Source organism: Laetiporus sulphureus (genome assembly GCF_001632365.1).
Source record: "Laetiporus sulphureus 93-53 unplaced genomic scaffold LAESUscaffold_24, whole genome shotgun sequence".
Taxonomy (NCBI): Eukaryota; Fungi; Basidiomycota; class Agaricomycetes; order Polyporales; family Laetiporaceae; genus Laetiporus; species Laetiporus sulphureus.
This window is the reverse complement of record NW_024468533.1, coordinates 183248-207544: the sequence shown is the minus strand read 5'-3', so window position 1 is coordinate 207544 and position 24297 is coordinate 183248. Positions and strand designations below refer to the sequence as shown.

At 53.5% G+C, this 24297-nt stretch overlaps 13 protein-coding genes across 13 annotated transcripts; 7 read left to right on the top strand and 6 right to left on the bottom strand.

Annotated features, from left to right (window-relative positions):
- Nucleotides 1-387: 387 nt before the first annotated feature.
- On the top strand, nucleotides 388-1224 carry LAESUDRAFT_212621 (uncharacterized protein). The gene is made up of 5 exons (XM_040901604.1): nucleotides 388-449; nucleotides 499-638; nucleotides 700-790; nucleotides 842-1023; nucleotides 1164-1224. The coding sequence occupies exons 2-4, from the start codon at nucleotides 614-616 to the stop codon at nucleotides 1002-1004; spliced, it is 279 nt and encodes a 92-aa protein (XP_040763471.1). The 5' UTR covers nucleotides 388-449; nucleotides 499-613; the 3' UTR covers nucleotides 1005-1023; nucleotides 1164-1224.
- Nucleotides 1175-1408, top strand: LAESUDRAFT_655151 (uncharacterized protein; the record flags this gene model as incomplete). The annotated part of the gene is made up of 1 exon (XM_040904536.1): nucleotides 1175-1408. A coding segment is annotated over one exon (234 nt), but the record flags the coding sequence as incomplete, so codon positions are not given.
- A 321-nt stretch (nucleotides 1409-1729) lies between these two features.
- LAESUDRAFT_212623 (uncharacterized protein) lies at nucleotides 1730-2366 on the top strand. The gene has a single exon (XM_040901605.1). It carries the CDS (start codon nucleotides 1823-1825, stop codon nucleotides 2174-2176), a length of 354 nt encoding a protein of 117 aa, XP_040763469.1. The 5' UTR covers nucleotides 1730-1822; the 3' UTR covers nucleotides 2177-2366.
- Nucleotides 2367-3996: 1630 nt separating this feature from the next.
- LAESUDRAFT_726665 (phospholipase D/nuclease) lies at nucleotides 3997-8306 on the top strand. The gene is made up of 24 exons (XM_040909078.1): nucleotides 3997-4168; nucleotides 4218-4235; nucleotides 4283-4394; nucleotides 4457-4532; nucleotides 4605-4772; nucleotides 4830-4896; nucleotides 4950-4981; nucleotides 5034-5264; nucleotides 5345-5428; nucleotides 5485-5498; nucleotides 5555-5616; nucleotides 5682-5888; nucleotides 5949-5990; nucleotides 6050-6062; nucleotides 6124-6223; nucleotides 6282-6324; nucleotides 6383-6488; nucleotides 6541-6599; nucleotides 6650-7089; nucleotides 7147-7182; nucleotides 7234-7357; nucleotides 7414-7661; nucleotides 7727-7834; nucleotides 7895-8306. The coding sequence occupies exons 1-24, from the start codon at nucleotides 4075-4077 to the stop codon at nucleotides 7973-7975; spliced, it is 2565 nt and encodes an 854-aa protein (XP_040763468.1). The 5' UTR covers nucleotides 3997-4074; the 3' UTR covers nucleotides 7976-8306.
- An 858-nt stretch (nucleotides 8307-9164) lies between these two features.
- Nucleotides 9165-10861, top strand: LAESUDRAFT_726663 (NAD-binding Rossmann fold oxidoreductase). The gene is made up of 3 exons (XM_040909077.1): nucleotides 9165-9867; nucleotides 9921-9974; nucleotides 10031-10861. Exons 1-3 carry the CDS (start codon nucleotides 9430-9432, stop codon nucleotides 10658-10660), a joined length of 1122 nt encoding a protein of 373 aa, XP_040763467.1. The 5' UTR covers nucleotides 9165-9429; the 3' UTR covers nucleotides 10661-10861.
- LAESUDRAFT_759960 (uncharacterized protein) lies at nucleotides 10813-11346 on the bottom strand (the record flags this gene model as incomplete). The annotated part of the gene is made up of 1 exon (XM_040912662.1): nucleotides 10813-11346. One exon carries the CDS (start codon nucleotides 11344-11346, stop codon nucleotides 10813-10815), a length of 534 nt encoding a protein of 177 aa, XP_040763466.1.
- An 89-nt stretch (nucleotides 11347-11435) lies between these two features.
- LAESUDRAFT_779587 (uncharacterized protein) lies at nucleotides 11436-12575 on the bottom strand. The gene is made up of 2 exons (XM_040913841.1): nucleotides 11559-12575; nucleotides 11436-11494 (listed from the first exon to the last, which is right to left on the bottom strand). Exon 1 carries the CDS (start codon nucleotides 12090-12092, stop codon nucleotides 11799-11801), a length of 294 nt encoding a protein of 97 aa, XP_040763465.1. The 5' UTR covers nucleotides 12093-12575; the 3' UTR covers nucleotides 11436-11494; nucleotides 11559-11798.
- Nucleotides 12576-13371: 796 nt separating this feature from the next.
- LAESUDRAFT_212465 (uncharacterized protein) lies at nucleotides 13372-14153 on the top strand. Its single transcript, XM_040901603.1, has 4 exons — nucleotides 13372-13478; nucleotides 13531-13565; nucleotides 13625-13785; nucleotides 13899-14153. The coding sequence occupies exons 1-4, from the start codon at nucleotides 13435-13437 to the stop codon at nucleotides 13962-13964; spliced, it is 306 nt and encodes a 101-aa protein (XP_040763464.1). The 5' UTR covers nucleotides 13372-13434; the 3' UTR covers nucleotides 13965-14153.
- Nucleotides 14154-14410: 257 nt separating this feature from the next.
- LAESUDRAFT_759959 (uncharacterized protein) lies at nucleotides 14411-15243 on the top strand (the record flags this gene model as incomplete). The annotated part of the gene is made up of 5 exons (XM_040912661.1): nucleotides 14411-14534; nucleotides 14603-14618; nucleotides 14671-14710; nucleotides 14793-14827; nucleotides 14883-15243. 5 exons carry the CDS (start codon nucleotides 14411-14413, stop codon nucleotides 15241-15243), a joined length of 576 nt encoding a protein of 191 aa, XP_040763463.1.
- A 794-nt stretch (nucleotides 15244-16037) lies between these two features.
- Nucleotides 16038-16766, bottom strand: LAESUDRAFT_212359 (uncharacterized protein). The gene has a single exon (XM_040901602.1). It carries the CDS (start codon nucleotides 16543-16545, stop codon nucleotides 16147-16149), a length of 399 nt encoding a protein of 132 aa, XP_040763462.1. The 5' UTR covers nucleotides 16546-16766; the 3' UTR covers nucleotides 16038-16146.
- On the bottom strand, nucleotides 16308-18178 carry LAESUDRAFT_212352 (uncharacterized protein). Its single transcript, XM_040901601.1, has 2 exons — nucleotides 17965-18178; nucleotides 16308-17899 (listed from the first exon to the last, which is right to left on the bottom strand). The coding sequence occupies exon 2, from the start codon at nucleotides 17803-17805 to the stop codon at nucleotides 16552-16554; it is 1254 nt and encodes a 417-aa protein (XP_040763461.1). The 5' UTR covers nucleotides 17806-17899; nucleotides 17965-18178; the 3' UTR covers nucleotides 16308-16551.
- A 271-nt stretch (nucleotides 18179-18449) lies between these two features.
- LAESUDRAFT_655018 (histidine kinase) lies at nucleotides 18450-23215 on the bottom strand (the record flags this gene model as incomplete). The annotated part of the gene is made up of 19 exons (XM_040904525.1): nucleotides 18450-18599; nucleotides 18659-18696; nucleotides 18755-18869; nucleotides 18923-19218; nucleotides 19271-19292; nucleotides 19354-19413; nucleotides 19476-19817; nucleotides 19867-20252; nucleotides 20303-20448; nucleotides 20503-20766; nucleotides 20820-21034; nucleotides 21087-21122; nucleotides 21177-21212; nucleotides 21269-21544; nucleotides 21610-21864; nucleotides 21937-22218; nucleotides 22292-22631; nucleotides 22690-22754; nucleotides 22814-23215. 19 exons carry the CDS (start codon nucleotides 23213-23215, stop codon nucleotides 18450-18452), a joined length of 3726 nt encoding a protein of 1241 aa, XP_040763460.1.
- Nucleotides 23216-23512: 297 nt separating this feature from the next.
- Nucleotides 23513-23737, bottom strand: LAESUDRAFT_655019 (uncharacterized protein; the record flags this gene model as incomplete). Its single annotated transcript, XM_040904526.1, has 1 exon — nucleotides 23513-23737. A coding segment is annotated over one exon (225 nt), but the record flags the coding sequence as incomplete, so codon positions are not given.
- Between the last annotated feature and the right edge of the window lie 560 nt (nucleotides 23738-24297).

The following is a 24297-nucleotide window of genomic DNA, read 5'->3' as shown; positions in this document are numbered from 1 at the left end:
CTCATCAAAGAGGTACAGGAACCTGGCAAGATCCAGACGGATTGTTCTCTCGCTTTGGTGCGCGTGGCAAAGCACTGGCGATGTGCTAGGACTCTTAACGGAGCGATTGCATGACCGCCATGTCGAATTGGATACGGACCTATCCGTGCTGTTGTACTCACCGTCTCTTGCGGGGAGTGCATTCTAGGACTTGGTACTCGGTTCATCATCTGAAATCAGCGCACCTATGTCTCGAAGGGCATTCCGGCTTAATGGGCAACTTTCAATCCAGCACAAAAACATATCTTCTCAAGCACTGTCCGCTCTAACCTTTCGCCAGGACTATAAAACAGCGCAAACAATGAGTTTCGCTCCACAACCCGTCAAATCATTCAATTAGCAAGTCACACCTGCTATTACCTCGTCACGACATACCATGTCAAGTCCCGATACGTGCCCTCTGGGTCAATGTTGGTGATCGGCTGCTATGTTGGGACGGCTTACTAAGGAATGAGCTAGGTTACTGAATAGGCTTGACTGATCCTCCTCTAGGCTTATAGAAAGGCTGCTCCGAGCTTTACAATACGCGTACCTTCAAGGAGACGTAAGTCCCGACCGCGAGGATCTAGTCAAGATGGCTGCTGCTTCGATCTGTGCTGGCGAGTAATTCTGACATCTCAGCTGATAGTGGCTAACAGTCATGGATTTTCTGGGTTTCAGGAGGCGAGGACACGATTAGACGGCCTTCATCGGTTTCCCATGTCAATTATCTTATCATGTGCATCTGTTGCAGACCGTCTCAGGCTCAGCCGTCAGCACCTTCTTCGTGGTGATGCTGCCATACCCTGACGTCCTGAAGAAGGCTCAATAAGAGATGGACACTGATTGGTACCGAAAGAATCCCGCGCATGGAAGATCGCGATCGATTACCTTACGTGAATGCTCTCATTTCAGGAGGGCTTTCGATGGCCATCCCCTCCCATACCGTTGACTACGCATTGATCCCTACTTTCAACGACAAATGAGAAACTCATTTCATCGCAGGTATGTCTCATAGACTGACCGAAATACGACGTGCGTGCCGGCTACTTTCTCCCTCAAGGGACCATTGTCCTAACAAACATATGGTGACAGAGCACGTTCGTAGCCAGCGTGGAACAAGTCTCTGATCAACCGCCTAGCAGAAAAAACGCTTCATGACCCAGGGATCTATGCGGATCCCTTCGCATTCAATCCCGACTCGGACAGATTCCTGATTTCTGGCAACAGGAATCTCGAGCCTGACTTTCGCGAGGTTCTCTGGGGCTTTGGAAGATGGGAGATGCTATCGCTGTATGAAGGAGGAGGCCAGATTAAGAAGCACACCCTTCCAGTATATGCTCAGGTCCGCCGCGACTATTCAAACCGTATACCGGACGTTGGTCACTGACGTGTCCTTCAGGGTAACATCTAGCAGAGACACATGGGTATACTTGATATCGGTGAGAATTGCGGTAACGTTCGACACCGCGAAAGTCCGAATAGATGGTGTAGTCACCGAACCGTCGGCAGAGCTCACTACTAGTGCAGGAACAGTGAGATGTACCTCTCTGCGTTCTGTTTCTCCTTGATACTGCTGAGAGGACGAATCAGCCACAGCTGACCGAAACCATTTCATTGCTTGCGGACACCTCGGTCAGCCAAGGCAGAAGCATTGGTCCACGAGATTGCTAGGCGGCGTACGCCTCCCCATGCTACGTGTTTCATTGACGCCGACTCGGACAGCAGCTTCGATTGTGCCACTCGCAACACGGGCCATGTCTCTACACTACGCCCTTCCCGCCAGAGGCGCTTCTATGTCGGAATGCGAGACCGATGCTCAACTGCCCCGAGGCGGGCCTGCAAGGTACCTCGGATCAAATGCGAGGAAGCACGGCTGGGCGATCGAGGCGCGACCAGTCGCTCTGTCCGTGATGCGGGACGAGAGCGGTTCAATCTTCGCACGCGGACCTCGAGATGCCGTCCACGATGCAGGAAGCTAGAGGTATCATGGCCGAACATGATGCACAGCCAGTTGATGTGGACCGCGTTAGTACCTGCCTCACCGGCCGAGTACGACTGTATGGTGCGTGGTAGAAGGCATGTTACAACCAGGGTCGTCAGCCAGCGCCCTCAGCGTGATCGGTACCCTGCCTTGAGGCCGGCGGCGGTCGTTTGAGGGCCAGTTGACTCCCTCTTTACGCGACGCTCATCAGTTTCAAGAGCATGATGGGCTCACGGTCTGAAAATTACCTCGCAATACACGCCGCCGCCGCTATCGCCGTGTGCCGAGGTATCAGGTTTTTTTTGCAGGCATGAATCGAACATTCAAAGATGATGCCGCCACCAGGACGGTCGTCTTCGCATCCAAATGGGAGTCCAAGCCGTTGATGTGCATCGTATGACCTTCTTGGTCTTCCGTCGTGTCCTGTTCCCATCAAAAGGCTCGTGACGGTTGCATGGCGCAGCATCTGACTAATCTGCTCTTAGGGACGGTCCCAATCACACCGGGCATTTGCGTTCAAGTGACGTGAGTATGTACAACTTGAATGGTCGTTTCAGCGGTTGGGTGATTGGCTTGCTTTGTGAAGCAGGAGATGGGATTTGCTCTCCAACGAGAGTGTTCTTGCCTGTAACGGACAATAACGTGAGTTTTTCGTGACCGGTATGGGCGGGACCTGGGTCAGTACACGGCGGGTGGAGTCAGAGGCCAAGTCGCGGCTTTTTCGGGAGGTAGTTACCGTGCGTCCTTCGTGGGGGCTTGAAGGACTGGGAACGCAGTTTGCTGCATGTCGGAATGGAATTGGCATGTCGGAATTTGAGAGATAATAGATATAACTAGTGTAGAGCGGGCGGTGCGGACGAGATACTACTATGCGCTGGTACTGTGAAACTCTTATTTTAACCCTTTTTATTTCGCTATGATTCCTTTCTCTTCATCCACTGTGCTAGATCAAGACATACTTAAAAATGAATGTACTCCCTGACTCTATCAGCTTCCGACGCGGGGAAAATGGACGAGAGGACGGGGAGACGTAGGTGAGAAGAGGCCCGCAGGTGATGATTACGTGTCGTGAATTCGATCTCCTGCAGAGGACCAAACACACCGAGATGAATCATCTGAACATATCGGGAACGAAGTCTGTCATCGAGGACGCGGCCCCACTCTTCTGTTTCTTCTGTTACTCCACATTTCCTTATATGTCTGGACTGTTACCATATTGAGCAGATTCTCATGCGATACCCTCCCCAATGTCCCCATCAATCAAAGACTCCGCTCTGTCTCTCACATGTATATAAAGGCATCCTCCCGCCTACGAATAGAGCAGTTTTCTCCCCGGACTTTACTCGCGCATTCAGATCAGCAATTCGGCTGATCACGCGCGACGTCTTCGGATTAATTCAAGCGAATAAGGTTCTTTTGCGCTCTCTTCCATACTTTATCATCGCTCGTCGTTCTCTAGGCAACGTACCCAGCGGCGTACCCTAGATGACCAGCTCGGTAACTACTCAACGACCCTTCGAACGTTGCGACTGCACGCTAGGGCTCTCCAGTCAGGCAGTAAACCCCTCCTCTGGCACGGTCACTGTAGCTTGGCCATCACCATGAGTTTGAGCTGTACAGGCATTGTGTAGCATGGAAGTTCAATGCTTTGCATTTGGTAACGACAGGGTGGGCCTTTAAGCTTTATTATTCGACTTTCTGCGCAGCCCCCGCTACCACCGATCGTACGATGCATAGCATCACGTGCAAAGACGCGCCTGTGGCGCATGTTGGTCGGCAAGTCGTGAAGAAAGGCGAATGCGCCTTCCAGGACCCTTGATGTCCCTGCCGACTGGGCGCAAACAGCAAACCTCTTTCCGACAGTTATCAAAAAATCACTCATCTTTTCCTATGTACGCGGCCATGCATCACAGACGGCCGTTGCCGGTCGCGCAGCACCGCCAGTGGGCACGCGGCAACGGAGTAATTCCCGTATAAGAATCTCACTTCCGTAGCGTCCCTCTCTCGTCGTCACCGGACATTCGTCTATAAATTGCCCGCGCTTGTGTGAGGCTGCCCAGCAAACCCCCACCATGGCTGGTCTCTTTGAGAGTTTCACGCGCGAAGTCGAGCAGGTGCTGGACAAGATTCCATCTGGTTTCTATCATGCAGAGCAGACAGTGGAAGGTGATTGGTGTTCTCATGGGGCATATGTTCACCGTCTCATTGCGTTTAGGACTCGTCGAACCGGATGGTGAGCTGATGCGGCGTCGAGCGGTAAGTCGCTGACGTGTGGGACAGAGCGGCACGACTCGCCCCAGGAGCAGGCCGAGGACAGGGTCCGCGCAGAGATCAATGCAAGCCATCGCTTCGACTCGTTCGCAGTCGAGCGTAACGACAACTTCGTCAAATGGTGCGCGTCTCTCGTTGGTCTCCGCAGTCTCCTGACCAATCGCACTGCCCGCGCACGCACAGGCACATCGATGGACACGACTACATGTACGCCGTCTCGGAGCTGCTCGACAGCGCGCGCGAGTCGATATTCATCCTCGTACGTGCCACGTTGTTCGCCTACCATGTCGTTCTCTCACTCTCACGCTCACGCCGTCGCCAACTCCCACAGGACTGGTGGCTCACCCCCGAACTCTACCTCCGGCGCCCCGCGGCGTACCACCAGGAATGGCGCCTCGACCGCCTCCTGAAGCGCAAGGCGGAGGAGGGCGTGCGCGTGTACGTTGTCGTGTACAAGGAGGTCGCCGAGACGATGTCCATGGACTCGGAGCATACCAAGGTATGTGCGCGTCTCGTGTTCGCGTGACGCGATGGAGTGTGATTTGGCGCGCCGCAGCACGCGCTCGAGGCGTTGCACCCGAACATCGCGTGTATGCGCCATCCCGACCACATCGGAAGTCGAGGTGCGTTGTTTGGACTCGCTTAATCGGCAACGCTCATGACGCGTGTTTTACAGACGACGTCGAGTTCTGGTCCCATCACGAGAAGGTACGCCGGCGCCCGACCAACCTACGTGCAATGCTGACGCGCTCACCCCCAGCTCGTCATCGTCGACAACCACCGCGCGGCGGTCGGCGGGCTCGACCTCTGCTTCGGGCGATGGGATATGCACGCGCACCCGCTCGCGGACGTGCACCCCTACGACTTCCGGCGGGTCATGTTCCCGGGCCAAGACTACAACAACGCGCGTATCCTCGACTTTCAGCACGTGCAGAACTATGTGAGCAATGGCCTCAGCGCCATCGAGACGGCGCGCATGCCCTGGCATGATGTGAGTGTTCCTTCGTCGAAGACGGACGAAGCGAGTGGGTGGGCGGGTGGGTGGCTGATGTTGCGTTGAACGTTGCGCAGGTGCATATGACGACCTGCGGGCCTGTTGTGCTGGATCTCGTGCAGCATTTTGTGGAGCGGTGGAATGAGATCAAGAAGCGCAAGGTACGCTGATCGGTATGCTTATCCGCGCAGAATTCGCTCACACGTGGCTGCCACAGTACTCTGATGTTAGGTGACATCTGCCAAACAAAATGACGCTTTTGGATACACTGCTCACGCTTCCTGTAGCCGCTATGAGTGGCTTGCCTTCCCTCATGATGTCGACGCCGCACCTGACGAGGTTGTTGCTCGTGCGTATCGCACTTCAAACTCATGTTCGCACCCAACTGAACGTCCTTTCGTAATCGGCACATAGAGCTTCCCCAGCGAGAGGCATGGGCGGAGGTGGGCCGCAACTTCACACAGCGCTACCAAGGCCCGTACAGTGAGCCGACAGGTGATGAACTCGATGACCCTGCGATCTACCCGCGTCCGCCCAACGGGACGTGCCATGTCCAGGCCGTCCGCAGCGTCTCGGATTGGAGCCATGGTGTGCTCACTGAAAAGAGCGTCCAGAATGCGTGTACGTGCCTCTCGTTTATAGGTCGGAACTTTTGTGATGCGAGCGCTTTTATTGGGATAGACTGCCAGATGATCCTGGAGGCTAATCACTTTATCTATATCGGTCAGTTTAATCGGTCCTGTGCGGCTTAGAGATGTCGTCTGATTTTTTTGCTGATATAGAGAATCAGTTCTTGTCTGTCATTTCCTTGGATTGATCATGTGCTATGGTGCTCACGTATTTTTGCCACATGCAGCATCTCGACCACTCAGCAGGAAGGGCCCGTCAAGAACCAGATCGCAGCTGCATTGGTTCAACGGATCTTGCGGGCTGCACGAAATGGCGAGAAGTTCAAGGTCAGTCGCCTTCTTGCCAGGGAATGGAGTCAATTTCGTGATTGCTCATTCTGCGCAGGTCGTCATCATCCTACCGGAGGTTCCGGCCTTTGCAGGACCAGGTAACGAACCCACGTTCTGGTCTACGGCGATGACGCGCATGCTCATGCAACGTTGCAGTGAAGGAGGAGACGTCTATCAAGATTATCATGGCTGCGCAGTATAGGACGATGAATCGTGGTGGTCATAGCATCTACGAAGAGATCCGTGCTGCTGGTTACGAACCGTGGGTACCATCTCTGACGCGAGCGTTCAGATGATGCTGAAAGAGACTTCAGCTCGGACTACATCCGGTTTTACAACCTTCGGGCGTATGACCGTATCAACGCTCCGTATGGTGAGACACGCCTTTCGTCCCCTTTGCACGCCACTGACGTGTCCATCTAGACTCGTACTTCAACCTCATTGAGGAGAACAGCGGAGTCAAGTTCCATCAGGCAATCGCAGCCGTCGCACGCCTGTGGGTCGGGGAGGGTGAGGAGAAGGACGCGCCCGCAGAGGTCTCCGTTGTCCTGCCCACGGGCGAACTCGACGAGGAGATGACCGTGTCGGGCTCGGGCAAGCCTAAGCTCAGGAGCGAGACGTACCCGCTCCCGCAGTCGTACGATGAGGCGCACGATTTACTGAGGCGGTGGAGGGATGCGGCTGTTGGCTTGCGCAGCGACGATGATGTTTCGGATAATGTGGTGCAGCACATGTTGACGGATAAGACGAGCTTGATGGATGAGCAGTGGCTTGGGACGGAGGAGGAGGAGAGGGCCGCTTTCATTTCTGAGCTAGTGTATATCCACGCAAAGCTGATGATCGTGGATGATCGGAGGGTTATCGTACGTGCTGGCGATGATTGTGGATTTGGTCGTTGGAGTGCTGACAATGTTTTGTAGATGGGTTCGGCTAACATCAACGATCGCAGTCAGAAGGTGGGTGATGTGTGGTTCTTCGTCTCCTGCAGGGTGCTTAGCTTTCCCTAGGGTGATGGTGACTCGGAGATCGCACTCGTTGTCGAGGACGGGGACATGATAGAGTCTGCGATGGACGGACAGCGATACATGGCCAGTCGATTTGCCGCGAGCCTGCGGCGCAAGCTGTACAGAGGTGAGATTATGCGTACTCCGATGTCAGCGTTTGCCACTCACGCTCACATCGCTCAGAACATCTGGGCCTTATTGTCCCGCACATCTGCGAGAACCATCAGGAAAAGGTTACCTCTTTCATGCGCCCTGCGCCGCACGCCAACGACGACGAGACGGATACGGACGAGGATGCCATCGTCAGGGACCCGTTGTCGGATATGACTGAGAGCCTGTGGAACGACACGGCGAAGAGTAACCGGGAGATTTTCAATGAGCTTTTCCGCACTGTGCCTAGCAATTCGGTGCGCTCGTGGGATACGTACTGGGTGTGTTGCCTTTCGTTTGGTCGGCTTGCGAAGGAGTGGATTTATGCTTATGTTCGTTTGCGCAGAAATACATACCGAAGGTCATGCCTGGACATGTCGTACCCGAGATGTCACTCGAGCATGTGAAGGAGCGTCTCTCTAGAGTGCGAGGCGCACTCGTTGAATGCCCCATGGTAAGTGCCTTTGGTCGTTGTTGCTGCTTGAGATGGACGCTGAGCTTGACTCGACGCTAGGACTTTTTGATTGATCAGCATGACTTTGTCGAAGGGATTGATTGGATGGGGCTGAATCCGACGTTGCCGATCTATATCTAGGTATCTTTCTCGGAAGTTAGGCAAACGGGGTTACTTGGAAGGACGAATGGATCTGGAAAGTGGAGTGTATGCTTTGCTCTATCATGCTCGAGTTGGATTTACCTCTGTAGGCGTAAAGCTAGCACATGTACGGAACGGAATGGATTGCCAGGACAAACTATACCAGTTCAGTAGGTTGCAACGTTATAAACATTGGAATGATTAACTCGGTTGGATGTGTGAATGGCTTGCTCGAGTTTCACGTCCGGGAAGATCACTCGATACTCATGGACAGCATCCGTCCAGAAGCTGTTATGCCCTGCCAATATGGTCTTCAATTCTAGTACATTGCGTATCTCCAAGCATCATGTGTAGATGTGGATGTCTGCGTTCTCTTCGCTCGATGTCCGCGATCACAAAAAGTGAGTGCATTGCATTATTTAGTCATCATCAAAATCGAGATTCATCGCTATATATTCCCAAGCTTTCATCATCTGCGTCAGTTGCTCGGAATAAGAAATTCGGCGTCGACGGTGGATTCCCCAGGAGTAAGCGCGAACGCTGACCCCCCTCCCTTCTGCTTTATCCTCCGATTCAGGGGGAGGTGGGGGGGACAGACATCGCCGGACGAGTACCTCCATTGCGTTCGCTGGATCGCCTTTGATTCTTTCAACTTTTCAAGGGTGCTCTTTCGTAACTTCTATGCGATGGTTCTCCGAATACGACATCTTGTCGTTGCTGTTGGTGCGCAGCCCTTTAGAAGCGATGAATAAATAGCACATGGATTACAAATCGTGCGAGCTCAGCAGATTCGGAGGGTGTTTCGCTGATAGCTGCTACGCCCTGGAATCACTCAGGTTTCGCTGCATAACGAAGGAAGTGGGTCCTTGCCATGGATACGGCTTTCGATACAATGTAGAAGTGTACAGTTTTCGTAGAAAAGTCAGTCATCCATTCTATGCTTCGTCGAAGGCCACGTTTACAAGCACGCTCGACTGCCATTCCGATCGCCTGCCGTAGTACTGCTCGTCGAACTTAGGTGGTCTGCTAAGGATTGGCATTTAAAACAACCTCGCGAGGCAAGCAAGTCCTGGACAGCTGTATATAAACATGTATGTCGAACCGATGTGGGGGTCTCGCTGATGGGATGCGACGTTCATCTGGTACGGCCCGGTGACGTCACTTGCCCCGATCGCAAGCATTCAAATATTCACGCTACCGCTTTGATTGAACAAGCAAAGATGAGATACATGTAGGTTTGCGTCCAGGTTGGAACACGATGGAATGTCCATCGGTAACTGGCAGTCCTCGAGCTGATTTAGACAATACAGGTTTAGGATCTGTGGGCGCTAATGACGTAATGCAACGCTAACTGCGGTAGTGAGCTGCTTTACGTCACGGCACCCCTGCTGCATGTATATAAACCGGCGAAAGTGCATTTTGATATCATCACAACTCCATGTGAACACCATACCATGCCCATCCGCATCGGCTTCGTAGGACTATCCGTGTCCTCTCCCACCTGGGCAGCGAGGATGCTCGCGCCACCCCTACTCACACCACCGCTCTCGTCAGCATACGCGCTCTCCGCCGTCTCGACTAGCTCCCCAACCTCTGCGGCAGCCAGCGCAGAGAAGTACTCCGAGCTCGCGCACAGAGCCGTCAAGGCGTACCACGGACCGACCACCGCGATCGCGGCCGATCCGGACCTGGACATGGTCGCTGTCTCTGTGAAACCGTCGTCCCACATGGCCGCGGTTCTGCCCGTGATCGAGGCGGGGAAGGACCTGTTTGTCGAGTGGCCGGCGGGCAGGAATTTGCACGAGACGTTTCAGATGGCCGAGGCGGCCGGACGGAAGGGTATCAGGACGATGGTCGGCTTGCAGGGAAGACAAAGCCCGACGTTCAATAAGGTACGAGAGGCGAGTCTCCGTTGCAAAACTTTCCTTTCTCACCAGCTCGTCAGGTCAAAACCGTCATCGACTCGGGAGAAATCGGACGAGTCCTCTCTACTTCCGTGGTATGCCCATGCACAGCGATGCCTTCAAATATGACGTCTTCACATCCTGTATGCAGATCGTGCGCGTCCCATGCGACCGTCCACTCTACACCTGGGGGCCCTACGTCTCCGAGAACGGCGCCTACTCCGCAGACGCCACTCAAGGCGCGACGCTCCTGGAGATCGTCGTCGGCCACTTCTTGAGCGTGTTCACGTACGTGCTCGGCCCCTTCACGTCCGTAAGCGCCACTCTTGCGGTCCAACATCCCACTGCGGAGCTCGTGGATGCTGAGGGTAAGCCGACGGGCAAGACGATCCCGCAGACGGCCGCAAACCAGGTTGCGTTCTCTGGGACGCTGGCGAGCGGCGCCGTCGCGAGCTTGCATTGGCGCGGAGGACTGGAGGGGAAGCCTGGGCGAGCGGGCACCCCGTTCATGTGGGTTATCGATGGAGAGCGCGGGTCGGTACGGCTGGACAGCGATGACCCTGCCGGGTGCTACGTGCAGGTCAGGGAACCAACGTTGTACTTGAATGGAGAAGAAGTCAAGGTGGAGCAGGACGGTTTGACGAACTTGACGAGGGCGTGGGCTGAGTTTGCCAAAGGCCAGGGCGGGAGTTATGCCACGCTTGACGACGCTTTGAAAATCAAGGTGTTGCTCGATAATATCGGTGAGAGCTCGAGAGAGGGCGTGAGGATTGAGTTTTGAAAATGTAATGTTGGCGGATATCAGGAAGACAATGTGGTCGACGTCTGAATGTTGAACCCTTGAGATCGCCATGCGTGTACAATAAGACGTACGCTCCGAGCTCGAGCTTCCGGCACGAAGCTACTTACGTGGGCTCACGCAACCGACCAAGGCTAAGCCAGCAAGCTAGATGGCCATGCCCTGAGTTCCCCGGCCTCCGCGGCCCATGTACCATGCGAACTGTGAGACGCTGCGATGGTCATGACCACCAAGTTTACTTCCCGGATTGAGTGATGAGCTGAAAGGCGTGCTCCAGCAGTAGAACCGTTTGCTGCTTCTGTTAGAAGTCCACGGGATGGTATGTCAGAATTGTCCTCGGGATCGGCGGAGGAAGTAAGCTGAGCGTCGCGTTCCAAGACAGGCTCGTCGATCGCACAGGGCAAGACTTCCGCCTGCGCTGAGCCGATGAAAAAGTCCGTGATCAGTGTCTCCTCCAGAGGACCATTGAAGAGGTCTGAGCGCACCCCCGCGTGTGACTCCGAGTCGAGAGTAGAACTCTGAGAACATGCTATCGGCCTGACAGGTGTCGATCCGATCATGAATAATATTTCGTTGTAGCTGAGAACAAGCGGCGTTTCGTCAGCCTTGGGACTCGACACGGCTACGACGGGAGTACCACTTGTTTTGTCACCTCTGTTCGAAGGCATCAGCGATGTCGAATGGATTGATGTCGTCATTGTCTTGGGAGTTGAGAATTCAATATTGGTTGCTTCCGTGCCCGGTCATATAAACTTTAAACGAAGATATTGGATCGGTCGTCGGCGAATAGGCGCTTCGAACGGGGTATACAGAGGACTCCATGTGAGATATACAGAGCACATTCTAAGGTTTCATTGAGTCCTGGGCAGCATTTAAAGACTGCAGCGACGTACCGTCAACACCCTCAGGAAATTCTCGACCCTACAGTCCACCTCGATATTCTCTCCACACAAATCGAGATACCACTGGCAGCCCGGCTCGCATACACGCAGCCGAGGAGCTTGTTTCGCGTTTGACGTGCCGCGTCGTTGCGAGCATCAAGATGTTGTTCGAATCTGGGATCCCCAGCCGACTTCACGGTGCAGTACTTGCACGTCAAGTGTCGTCACCCAGTCGCATCCTAACGATGTATGTGGCTGTCTGCGTACACCCCTAACGCATTTGCCATGTACTGCCGATGCTGTGAGATCTTGCTGGCGTTTGGCACTCCCAGCCAGGGAACGCACCCGAGAGTCGAACCATTATCGTGAGCAGGATACCAGAGATACCCGATTGTTTGCGTAGGCCGATCCACTGTCTTGTGCAGGTTACGGTGCATGCTCACTTGGGATAAGCCCGTCCGCTGTGGTCTCCCTGAGGCAGCTGATACACAAGGTTGCGAGCAGAAGGAGACGAACATGCAGACATTAGGCATATCGCGCGACAGTATGTGCAAGGTTGACCGCAGCGCCACACCACAAACCTCCTACTAGACGCCCATCGACGTTACAACTTAAAGACTCTTTAAGTCTCGGAGCAGCTGGCTGTATATCTCTTGTTATACCCTCCCTCGGGCCTCAAAAAAGGAGGTTTTACAGGTCTTCCTCGGGGAGACAAAGCAGTTAGTGTCCATCTCCTGATTTTTACATAAGGATCTATATTTCAAGCCCTTTTTACGGCTGGCATTTCAATCACACTGCAGTGCGTTTCTGATGTCTCTGTGAGAGATCATCTACTCGGTTCTCGACTTTCATTTGGAACTCTCGTTCTCCAGTCGCCGTGGAGAAATTGCCCGGCCGGTGTATTCAATTTGTCGACTGCTGTTTGCCTTCCAAACCATAGAATTTCGACTCTGATCTTGAAGCTCACCCTTTTGTTCTCTGTCTCCCTTCGCCTACATTGTATGGTGCTGAATATGTTCCAGACATGACGGGCTTGCAGACGAGCGCAGCTAAATGCGTGACGAAGAGGGCTTATCTTTGCGTGCATACTGCATGTCTCTGTGTTTCATCGGTACGCACTCGCAGCCTATCGTCTCAGACTTGGCACTAACAACAATCATAGCCCCTACACTCCCACTGAATCCCTTGATCGCGAGCACTGCTGCAGCTGGCTTGCTGCGCGAGTACAAGCCCAGACTTGAGTGCCTCTCACGATGTACATGTCAATGTCAGCGCGCATTTCTGTCCCGGGGATCCGGTGTCTATGGGCGCTCTCCCCTCTTCGCCGCTTTGCTGGTCCCTTGGCCCATCGTCCGAGCGCACAGGTTTCTATGCAGCATGGTGGCTGTTCCAGTAGCTGGTTGTCTGGACGCCTAGTTGTTTGTCCCCCCGTTTACGAGCCGCACGCTGAGTTTCACTTCATACACACGTTTCACCCTGCGCGTCACTGCCGTGGCAGCTATGCGGCGCCATCTCTCCAAACGCCATCTCTCCAAACTACACAGCATAGTCATTACGTACGTAGCAGCATCAGTGTTCTAGAACCTCTATATTACCGATCTGTGCGCTTACTAGAGGATGAGAATCCATCCCCCCGCACGCTCTTGCGCCAGCCTGTATGCGCGGTCATATCGTCGCTTCAGTTGGAGATCTGTAGGAACTTCTGGCAATGTCGGTGAAGCGGGCGGGCTGTGAGGGGATGATTGTCACGTCAGCCAGAAACAGATCACGAAGTCGGTTCCTTTTCCATGATTCAGATCATGATGGAATATGGGCTTATAAACAGGCCGCCTGTCAACCACTTCATAATCCTCAATCCGGTCTCTCGACTTAGACATGGCCATCAGCACACCTGGAGCAATCACTCTATTGGAACAGTCGTGAGTCTCTTCACACAGTTTAGACGTACTGCATTGAAGGATATACTATCAGTATTACAGGAAACTATGCTGTTATCGCTGGTGCAGGTCAGTCAAGTCCTTCCCCCTAATTACCGATTGATCGTTGACGAATTTAATTCAAACAGCACTCATATTCTTCGACCATGTCATTACATTTGGTCAGGAGGTCCAGCTTTTCTGGGGCGAGCAAACATCTTCTGCATGGTTGTTCTTTGCCAATCGGATACTTGCACTGGTCTATGCTAGCCTTTCTGTTTGGTCCGTCATGAATATCTATACAGTAACGGTACGCTGTTGCAAATCACATTGGTTTAATACATCTTCGATTTATTGATATTGTAGAGGTGACTTGTCCCTAGTTGCTCTATTTGTCCGTGTCTGACTGTTATTACCTCGTAGTTGTACGGCAAACATCGTAGCGAGCGATTTAGTTTCCACATTCATTGTGGTAATCTCAAATGGTAGGCTGGCATGCTTCACGACAACTCATCGCAGCTCAAATATAGCAAAGTGGTTACGATATTACGAGTATACGCCGTGACAGGTGGCGACCGACGACCTCTTGTGCTCCTTGCGTTGCCAATGGTCCTCTACGTGGTCATAGATGTCTACATCGGTACGCTTCCTCCTGTTCGGGACATATTCTTGATTGACTGACGGCAAATGGGTGAGAAGAATTCGCCCAATTATCATATTCTGTGATCATATTGAATAGAACAGCCATATGCTACGCATTCTTTACTTCAGGTTCAGCGCAAGATATCGCTAAAAAGTGTGTAAGCCAGTATCATTAATAAATCTATCCTTGCTAACATGTTTCTCAATAGATGTGAGTTTGAACTGAAGAATACTTTCCTCCACACTTCTTTGACAAGCCCGCTGCAGTGAAAATTGCCATTGCAGTCTGTGCCATGGCTGCCGGCATCGTGGCGCTCGCAATTCTCTGGCGCAAGTTAAATGTTGGCCGTAGACTGGCCACCGCTAATCTTCGGTCCATGAGGAATCCGCCACTTGCAGCGCTATTGCTCAGAGACGGTATGGCTGTCGGACAGTGCCTATGGATGCTCGGGCTGAAACAGCATTTGTACCCACCATTCTCATAGGCACGATCGAACTGACGTGAGAAGTGAAATTGGATAAAATTTGACGATGTCTCAAGCATGACATCTAGAGCATTACTACTACTGATCATATTGTCATTCATGAACTCCGTAAGTGCATGCTTTCTCCGTTCGCACCATGTCTTCTGCAAGATGCTAATCACTCTGCCGAACATGACTGTGGATATGGCAGAGCGCTGCAGATGTTATCGCAAATTTGGAATTCGCGTGAAGCAATCCTCTTACATTTTCTCTTCCAGTGCCACGCTGACGATTTTCACAGACTGTATCCCGTTCTGACCTCTCGCGTCCTCCTCAACACCCGAGCCGCAGTGCGACCTGCGCGCGGAGAACAGTCCCAAACATCCTCTTTCGTCCGGTCGCGGCGTGGAATCCAGACACAAGCCGACGTCGAAAACATGTCATTCGAATTAAATGTCCTCAACAGCGCCGAACAAGCGCTGGAGAGCGATCGCTCTAACCCGCAAGAGTCTATTGAACGTGATCAAATTGTTGTCGAACCGCGAAGCATGGCAAACAATGTTGTTACTGCCGGCGATGCTCAACAGGACGTGGTCGAAGAAGAGGCCAGGATGGACGATGTCGAGGAAGAGATGCTCTCGGACTGGGAGAATGACGTATGAGCGGAGAGAGAGCTCTGTCATCAGATTGAACTTTTGCTTGCTGTTGCTGAGTGGCACGTCAGCCTTCGTACGCTCCGTCTCATCTGGCTGCGTCTCGCAGATCTTCTATGCAGAAATCCTTGTGCATTTTTTTCTCTTTGTTCCGTACGATACGGCCGTTGGCATTTCAAGGTTCGTCACAGGGCTTCACAGCCAATCTCAGCAGATAAAGTCGCACTATAGATCTCGTGTAATATTGTTCTTTTTTCACCCGTGTTGCTTGTGTCTGTCAATGAGCCTATGTTGTGCCGATCATTCGCCAGTCAAGTTTCAATACAGACGCCGGCATGTAGAAAGAAAGTCTGACGATGACGGTTTCAGCGACATTTCCTGCCGACATAAGCTCATTCGCCACCGCTCTACTAAATTGCGCTTAACTACATTTTTTACACATTCACAATGGAAACAAATGCCCGCGGTGCCAACGCCGACCATCCTCAATGGTCGATATAAAAAGAACCGTCGTGCTGCACAACGATAAAGCGTTTGTGTGGAGGCCAAACGGGTGAAGCCCGGAAAGCCGCCTCGACATCCAAAGTAGCAGTCTGTGCTCCGTCGGGTGCAGCAGCGACCTAAAAAAACGCGTGGCACAGATGGTAAGTTACGAAGCGTGAGGATGGAAGGACATAAATGCCAAATAAACATGAGAGAGAGTGAGGATAAGTCCCATAGGATAGGCGGATATTATCTCCGAGAGAGTGGGGAAGAGCCCCATAGAGCAAAGGAGATGACCTCCATAAGGATGGGGAGGGGCTCCATAGAGTGCTGGAGACAACCTCCGTGAGAATGCGGATGAGTCGGAGGCAACAGCTGGAAATGAACCCCAGCATATGGGACAGTGCCGCAGGAGAGGAAAAAAAACACTTAGGAGATGGGACGCACATAAAGTCTAAACTGGAAGCGAAACGAAGGACTCACAACTTCGACTATCATACCGGCGGTGCCCCAGCGGGTCAAGAAATCATTAGAGTTTATTTGATCGTTCACGGAAACACCATGGCCAGGGGAGATGAGCGAAAAACACGAACTAAGCAGACGTTCGACCACGACACGAGGACAGGGCCCAAAAAGACTCCCGGCATCGAGCTCTTCCTGGATATATGCATTGATGGCGGCAGGGTGCAGCGGAGCAGAATTATGATTCTCTAGCATGAAAGTGCAAGAAAGGGGAGTAAAGTCGCTGAAAGGGGAGCCAGCACGGATGATTTGAGGCAGAGAAGAGGCAGTGATGATGGAGAAGGCATTCGAAGGCATCGGCCACATATGCGATCACGTACGCACACACTTTGCAGAGCCAGCATGATGGTCCTGGGAGCCGCAGAGAGAGCAGGAATGGGGCCGTCCCCTGGGACAACGTTTCGCAGCGCACTTGCCAGAGAGATTCCAAATGACGCAAAGTCCTTGGCGGGTAGCGTCGACAAGGAGGTGTCGGTCGACAAACACACACATGGTCGGACGGCCGTCCCGGATGGATGTATGCATGCAGTTAGCGGCGTGGTGCCCAGTCCTCGCACAGATGAGGCAGGTCGGCGTGGAGGATGTGGCCCGCCTGCCAACCTGAAAGGGCCGGGGACGATCCTCACTCATGCGAACATGGCTGTCACCCCGACCACCACGGGGATATGGCGTGAAGCGGCGTGAGGAGTCATGGCGGGACTGTAAGTCAGTTCTGAGATTCTCTGACAGAATCTCCAGGCTGATGGAATGGAAGCGGATGTCGTACATGGGGTCTTTAGGGAAGAAACCTGGTGGGTCGTTCATATATGCGCGGCGCACCTCACAATCGAATTGAAGAATGGCCTTGTAATCCTTCACAAAGTCGCGCAGAGCAAGGAGATAGTCCAAATGGGTGCGGAAACGTTCCGCCACCTCATCGCCGATCTTCGTATAGACCTTGAGCATATTGTGCCAAGCCTGACCGAACAACTCCGGTGGGAGAGAAGCCTCGTCCGGCCACGCGCTGACGTCCAGCAAGTACATTCGCTGACCATCGGCAGTAACGACCTTCTTCGTCTTGATGGCGGTGGGGTCGTGATGCATCTTCCTTATGGCATCAGTTGTGGTCAAGGTAAGCGGGATGTGTACGCGGGCTGCAGCGAGCATGAGGATGGCCGGGGGCACTTTGAGGCTGTATACCTGGAAAAGATCTGAAGAGCGTTCGTTTTCGTTCGCGGAGGTAAACAGCTTTCGCGTGGTAACAGCCGTGGTTGCGGGTGTGCCACCAAGCTCTTGGGTGGATGTATGCGCACGGGTAACCAGCGGTCCGAGCGTCTTGATAAGGATGTCTCGGTCAGCCGGAGAGAGCGCCTGCAGGATTCCAGCCAACTGCAGCACCTTTGACCGGGCAGGGAATACAGTATCGGAAGCCACAAAGCTGGCATCGTCAATTCCAGGCAGTTCAGCATCGTCGTCGTCCGACGAGTCCTCATCCTCAGTTTCCTCCCCGCATGCACGACGGTCCACCCTGCATGCCGTGCGCTTTCCAGTCGCGATCATGTCCGCTGGAGCTCCGAGTAAGAACATAGACCCGCGGTTGCCTTTGCGTCCTCCCCCAGCCTCGCCGGGGGCACTTGACCTACTTGCTAACTCCAGACTTTCTGCAGATTTGCCTCCGGCACTAGCGGGACGTCGACGGTCAGCCATTCCAGCTATAGATCTTTATGACGAGGAAGCTAGACACACAGAGGACTGAGCAAAAATCTGGACGAGCAACGAGAGGTGAAGAGGTAAGATACTATCTGATACTATACTGATACGCGTCGCGTCGCGTCAGGTCGCGTCCCTTCTTGCGTCTGCTTAGTAAGCAAACGTTCTTCCTACTCAGGCTGTTGTTCCTCGCGCTAGGTACGAACTCGACACAGATCATACAGCGCGAGCAAAGTATACGTGTTTGAAACAGTTTTGGACCCAACGTTATTAGTGAGATTCAAACTCGTTAATTCGGCGATCCTTCCAGACATGTAAAATAATGAAAATAAGCAGTACGAGGAGGGATATACAACAATTACAGGAATAAGAGAGACATATAGCATCTGCTACTTAGGCCAATACTCGTACAAATGATTGAGATTACTGGACAGGGATCTTAATGACGAACAGACCATGCAGACGGAACACAAGAGTGGAGGCAGAGAGAAAAAGGGTCCGCAAGAGTTGGTATACATCTCTCACCGGAAGTCCCGCATGAGCGCTGCCACAGGGAACTGCTGCCGGTGCTGTACACGGCTGCGCGCCATATGCGCCTTGCGCTCACCCGCAAGCTTGTTGATTGCGTTGATGAGATCACTGCGCCGTAAAGGCTTGGTAATATGGTCATCCTGAACGACCGCATACACTCATTAGTAGTTGTATAGAAGGGAACGCCCGTTCGGCTTACCATTCCAGCCTGCAAGCACCTCTCTCTGTCACCGATCACTGCAACGAACGTCTTAGCACTGGCGATGGAGGACAGTAACGCTGATTTGATACTCACTTGCATGAGCAGTTAACGCGATGATCGGGACGGGATCAAGGCCGTGTGACGTCTCGTACGCACGAATAAGCTCGGTGGCCTCCATACCACCCATGAATGGCATCGACACGTCCATCTTCCATCATAACTTCTTAGCATCACATCACGCACACGAAAGACGCAACGTACGAGAATAACATCGAACGGCCTGTTCCGCTGGATCCTCGCCTTGAAGGCGTCCACCGCCAACGACCCGTTCTCCGCAATCTCCACCTGGTGGCCATACTTCTCAAGAATCTTCACGGCAAGCTTCTGGTTGACAAGGTTATCTTCCGCGATGAGGATATCGTATGGTACGTCGTTCTCAGCTACCACAGGCGTCACCGTGTTCGACTCTAACGCCGAGATGAGCGCCGATGCCAGGTCTTGCGCCGTGACAGGTGTTGTGACCTGTGACGAGATGCTGTTATCCAGACACCATTTTACTGTAGGGCGATAGGTCAGCCATGTCCAATCGAACAATGAGACACAACGTACAGTTGAGGCGAGGAGTAGATTGCTGCGAAAAGACGATATTCGGTCAACATACTCAACGCATCTGATAGACATTCGTGACGTACCGGTGTCAATAGCACGATTGGTATATAACGCAAATGCTCATATTCGCGCAGGTTTTCTGTCTAAAACGACAAAGAGAGAACAGTTAGCAGAAGTCTACCGTGCGAAAACCTTGGATACATACCACATTGAGCGAATCCACGACAATGGTATCGATATGCGGGCAGGTCGCCTTGTCTGCCACCTCAGACACATCGTGCACAACATACGGGCGTAAACCGAGCTCCAGGATCCGCTGCACCACACCCGTCCGGTCGTAAAGCGTGTCGACGAACAAAATATTCCGCTTTTGGAACGGCTGCATCTTGCTGAGCGTCGCTTCCATCGACATCGGGCTTATTTGTGACGTAATGGTGAAGAAGAACTTGGACCCGTTGCTGACCTCCGACTCGACCCACATGTTGCCCTGCATGAGCGTTACGAGTCGTTTCGAGATGGATAACCCAAGACCAGTACCCCCGTATTCCTGTCATGGCGTCAGCCGGTAGCCGACAAAAGGCGCAAAAGTCACCCACTCGAGTCGTAGACCCATCCGCTTGACAGAACGTATCGAAGATCATCGTCAACTTATCCTTCGCGATACCGATACCCGTGTCAGACACGCAGAACTCCAGCGTCACGCTCTGGTCATCCAAAGCCAGTAACCTGCAGCTGAGCGCGACATGGCCCTTGCGGGAGACCTTTGACGGCGTGAACTTGATTGCGTTCCCGACGAGGTTCGTGATAACTTGGCGCAACCGGAGGGAGTCACCAATGAGCTGATCAGGAATCTCCGGATCGACATCGTACGTGAGGTCGAGCTGGTTCTGCGACGCGCGCACGACTAAGGTCTTGAGTATCCCAAACACCGTTTGGCGGAGCGAGTAGGACACCTGCTCCATCGTCATCCGACCGGCCTCGACTGCAAGGGGCATCAGTAACAGACGAACTACATGAGAAAGGAAGACCTACTCTTCGAGATATCCAAAATATCATCAATAATCAATAATAACGACCTGGCCAAGCTGTGCACTAAGAGCAAGCTCTCACGCTGCGACCGGTTCAGGTCGCTGTCTAACGTAAGTTCCGTCATACCGATGATTCCGTTCATCGGTGTCCTGCACAGGCACATCAGTTCATCCGCCCCGCATACGTCCCACACAGGCACGAACCTAATCTCATGGGACATATTCGCCAAGAACTCCGATTTACTCCTGTTGGCCAATTCGGCCGCCTCCCTCGCAGCGGTGTTCTTCTGGATACTGTCGCGCAAGTTGAACACCATTTGATTGATCTGCGTCTTCAACGAGTCCATTTCTCCGCTGGCTTCCACGGTGATGAACCGACTGAAGTCGCCGTCCATAGCCGCCGCAGAGATCTGCGCGAAACCTCGCACTTGCGTCGTCAAGTTGCTTGCCATGGTGTTCACGGACATCCTGAACACGCATTAGCATCCGCGATCATGAAGCATCAGCATGGAAAGTCATACGTGATGTCCTGCCAGATACCCTCAACGTTGCCGACCTCGGCCTGCCCACCAAGCTTACCCTCAGTCCCGACTTCTCTTGCGACCTTTTTCACCTCGGCAGCGAAGATCGCCAACTGGTCAATCATGGAGTTGATGGTGTTCACTAAGTCGAGCATTTCTCCAGATACCGAGACACCGATGACCTTTCGCGTCAAGTCACCGCGGGCGACAGCTCTCTATAGTCCAGATCAGCGAGATCGCCCTTGCACGAATAGCTATCAGATGTACCGTAGCCACAGCAATAGTCCGCACTTGTAACGTCAACTAGATGACAAGCGATCAGTAGCCGTTTCTTCCCGGGCGTAGTGGCCGACTCACGTTCGCAGCCATGACGTTGACATTGTCCGTCAAGTCCTGTTGAGCAGCGATGTTCAACATCTGCAGTAAAAGGCTTTCAAAGCGAAACAAACCTTCCAGGTACCTCCAACATTCGTCACACGAGCTTGACCGCCCAACTTGCCCTCGGTTCCGACCTCTTTAGCGACCCGAGTGACCTCATCCGCGAACACGCTCAAACTTTCCGTCATGCCGTTCACCGTCTTCTTCAAGTCAAGCATCTCTCCGCGCACGTCGACCGTGATGCGCTTCGTCAAGTCTCCGCCCGCGACGGCTTTCGTAACCTCTGCAATCGACCGCACCTGGTTGGTCAAATTCATTGCCATCAGGTTGACGTTATCCGACAAGACCTGTCACCGAAGCGAGCGCCATCAATGACGCCATCACAGCGTGTGAGCAAGAAACGGGACACTACCTTCCACATGCCCTGAACGTCCGGAACGTACGCTTGGCCACCCATGATACCCTCAGTGCCGACTTCCAGCGACACTCGCGTGACTTCGCTCGCCAATACGGATAGCCGGGCCACCATCTGGTTCACAGTAGTCTTCAAGTCGAGCATTTCACCCTGGACGTCGACGTTGACCGTCCGGCTCAGGTCACCGTTGGCGACAGCCTTAGTGACTTCCGAGATCGACCGCACCTGATCCGTCAAATTGGTAGCCATTTTCTGCGAACGGGCCAATTAGACATATGTGCGGACGCGATAGTCAATCGGGCAGAAAAAGTGAAAGATACTTACGTTGACGTTGCGCGTCAAGTCGGCCCAGGTGCCCTGGACTCCTTCGACCTTCGCCTGACCGCCCAAGATACCCTGCGTACCGACCTCCAAAGCGACTCGAGTGACCTCAGATGCGAACGCGCTCAACTGGTCCACCATGGAGTTCACAGTGCACTTCAACGTCAGCATCTCACCCTCGACCTCAATCTCGATCTTCTGCGTCAAATCACCCTTGGCGACGGCCGTAGTGACCTTCGCTATCGACCGCACTTGATCTGTCAAACTCGAGCACATGCGATTGACCTAGATTAGCGAGCCAATCAGCATCGGCGTTTTGTAAGATGACAGGCGGTTTTTGCAGATCAGTGCCACTTACGTTCCGAGTCAACTCCAGCCATACTCCCTCGACGTCCGGCACGTGAACTTGACCCCCCAATTTACCCTTAGAACCGACTTCCAATGTTACCCGAGTGACCTCAGCCGCTAAAGTCCGCAAGCGAACCACCATGCCGTTGACCGTGTTCTTCAATTCGAGAATTTCACCGCGCGCATCGACCTCGATCTGCTTCGACAAGTCGCCCAGTGCGACGGCTTTGGTGACCTTAGCGATAGACCGGACCTGGTTTGTCAAATTGGCCGCCAACTTGTTGACGACGCCCGTCAACTCGCGCCATGTGCCTTCGACATCTAACACGAGTGCCTGACCGCCCAATTTGCTGCGGGGGCATATATGAGCATGTTCGTCGTGCAGCAGCCATAATTAGTAATACGCACCCTTCTGTGCCGACTTCCTGACTGACACGAGTAACCTCCTTTGCGAATTGACCCAATTTGTCCACCTGGAGGAAACGAGCAGATCGGCATCATACTGCGAGGCACTGAGAGAGGAGTGACGCACCATTGCGTTGATGACCTCCTTGAGTTGAACCATGACCACACCCTGTACAGGCACCGTAATCTTCTGAGACAAGTCGCCGCGAGCGACTGCATTGCAGACACGCGCAACATCCTGGACCTGTGCCTTTAAAAGCTTGAGCTCCTCGACGGCGCTCATGCCACTCTCAAAGGCAGCGGCCGCCAAGGGGCCGGGAGGGACGACGAGGGGGGAGACGATCGATTCACCGGTGTATGCGTTGACCTTTGCGATGGTAGCACTGTCTGTGATGATCTTGCCGCAGCTGGGGCATGAGACGTGGTCGGCGTGAGATGTGGCCGGCGCTGAGACCGAACCGGTCGAATTAGCTCTGAAGAGCTTCGGGTTTTCCATGGGATTGACGATACCTTCAAGGGAAATCGTCATGGGGGAAGGAGTACGTCTTGAGCCACTGCGTGCGGCGGCAGGTCGGGGGACAGAGGGGGTGGGCTCACCCTCAGAGTTAAGACTATCGAACATCTCCACGTCCGTGCTGCTCATGGTGCTGGAAATGCTTTCGACCGAGCTTGTGGGAGTGGCGACGAAAAACGGTGAAGAAGAGGTGGCGGTCTGGCTGATGGCGCTGCCGGCCTCGGCCGCATCGCTACGCGAGCTGGAAGAGCTGCTGCTGCTGATAGGAGGGCTGTCGCCGACGCTGCGTCGTTTCTTTGACTCTGGGCCGCAGCTCTCGGACGCCTTGATGGATGCGAGGGCCTCCTCGGCGGTATACATGCGACGGGCCATGGCACCGAGGGAGCGGAGGATGCTGTCGGTCTGCCAGTCGGAGGGACCATCGTATCTGGGTATCGGGGAGGATAGTGGGCCGAGCTCGTAGATGGACAAGAGAGCGACCAAATGTTGGAGGAAAGGATGCGCGATGTGCGCGCGATAATCGACGATGGGAGGCATCGCCGCCATCGCTGTTGAGGATGGAGGAAAAGAGGACGGCGAGTCGGGGAATGCAGACGACAGGAGGGACCTGGCTAATATCGGATCGCGAAGCTGCAACAACTCAGACAGCACGCGTTGTCGGCCTTTCACGCAGCATATTTTCACCCCACTTTCCGCTCGCTTAACAAAACACAGCCACACTGCCCCCATATTCCACCTCCCAGCTTCCCTACGAGCAACGCCAACACAATGCCTCGCATCGACCGCCACGTCTGTGCACAACACTGGCGACGCATGCGCTGTGCGGGATAAGCTATCCACCGTCGAAATCCGCTTTTCCAACGGACAACACCATAAAGGGAAGATCTTGGGCGCTCTACCAAGGACCCTGAACACCATGGTCGGACCTGCGCCGAAAGCCGAGCTACGACTTGCAACGTTTGGCCCTTCCAAGTCGGTCGTGCTCCAAGCTCTAACTTAGCAGCGTGGTCAAAAGAATCTCAGAGTGGATTACGATTGCCAGCACGCATCTCGACTAGAAATAGGCAAGGCTCCGTCATCTCCGCGGACTGCGTCGT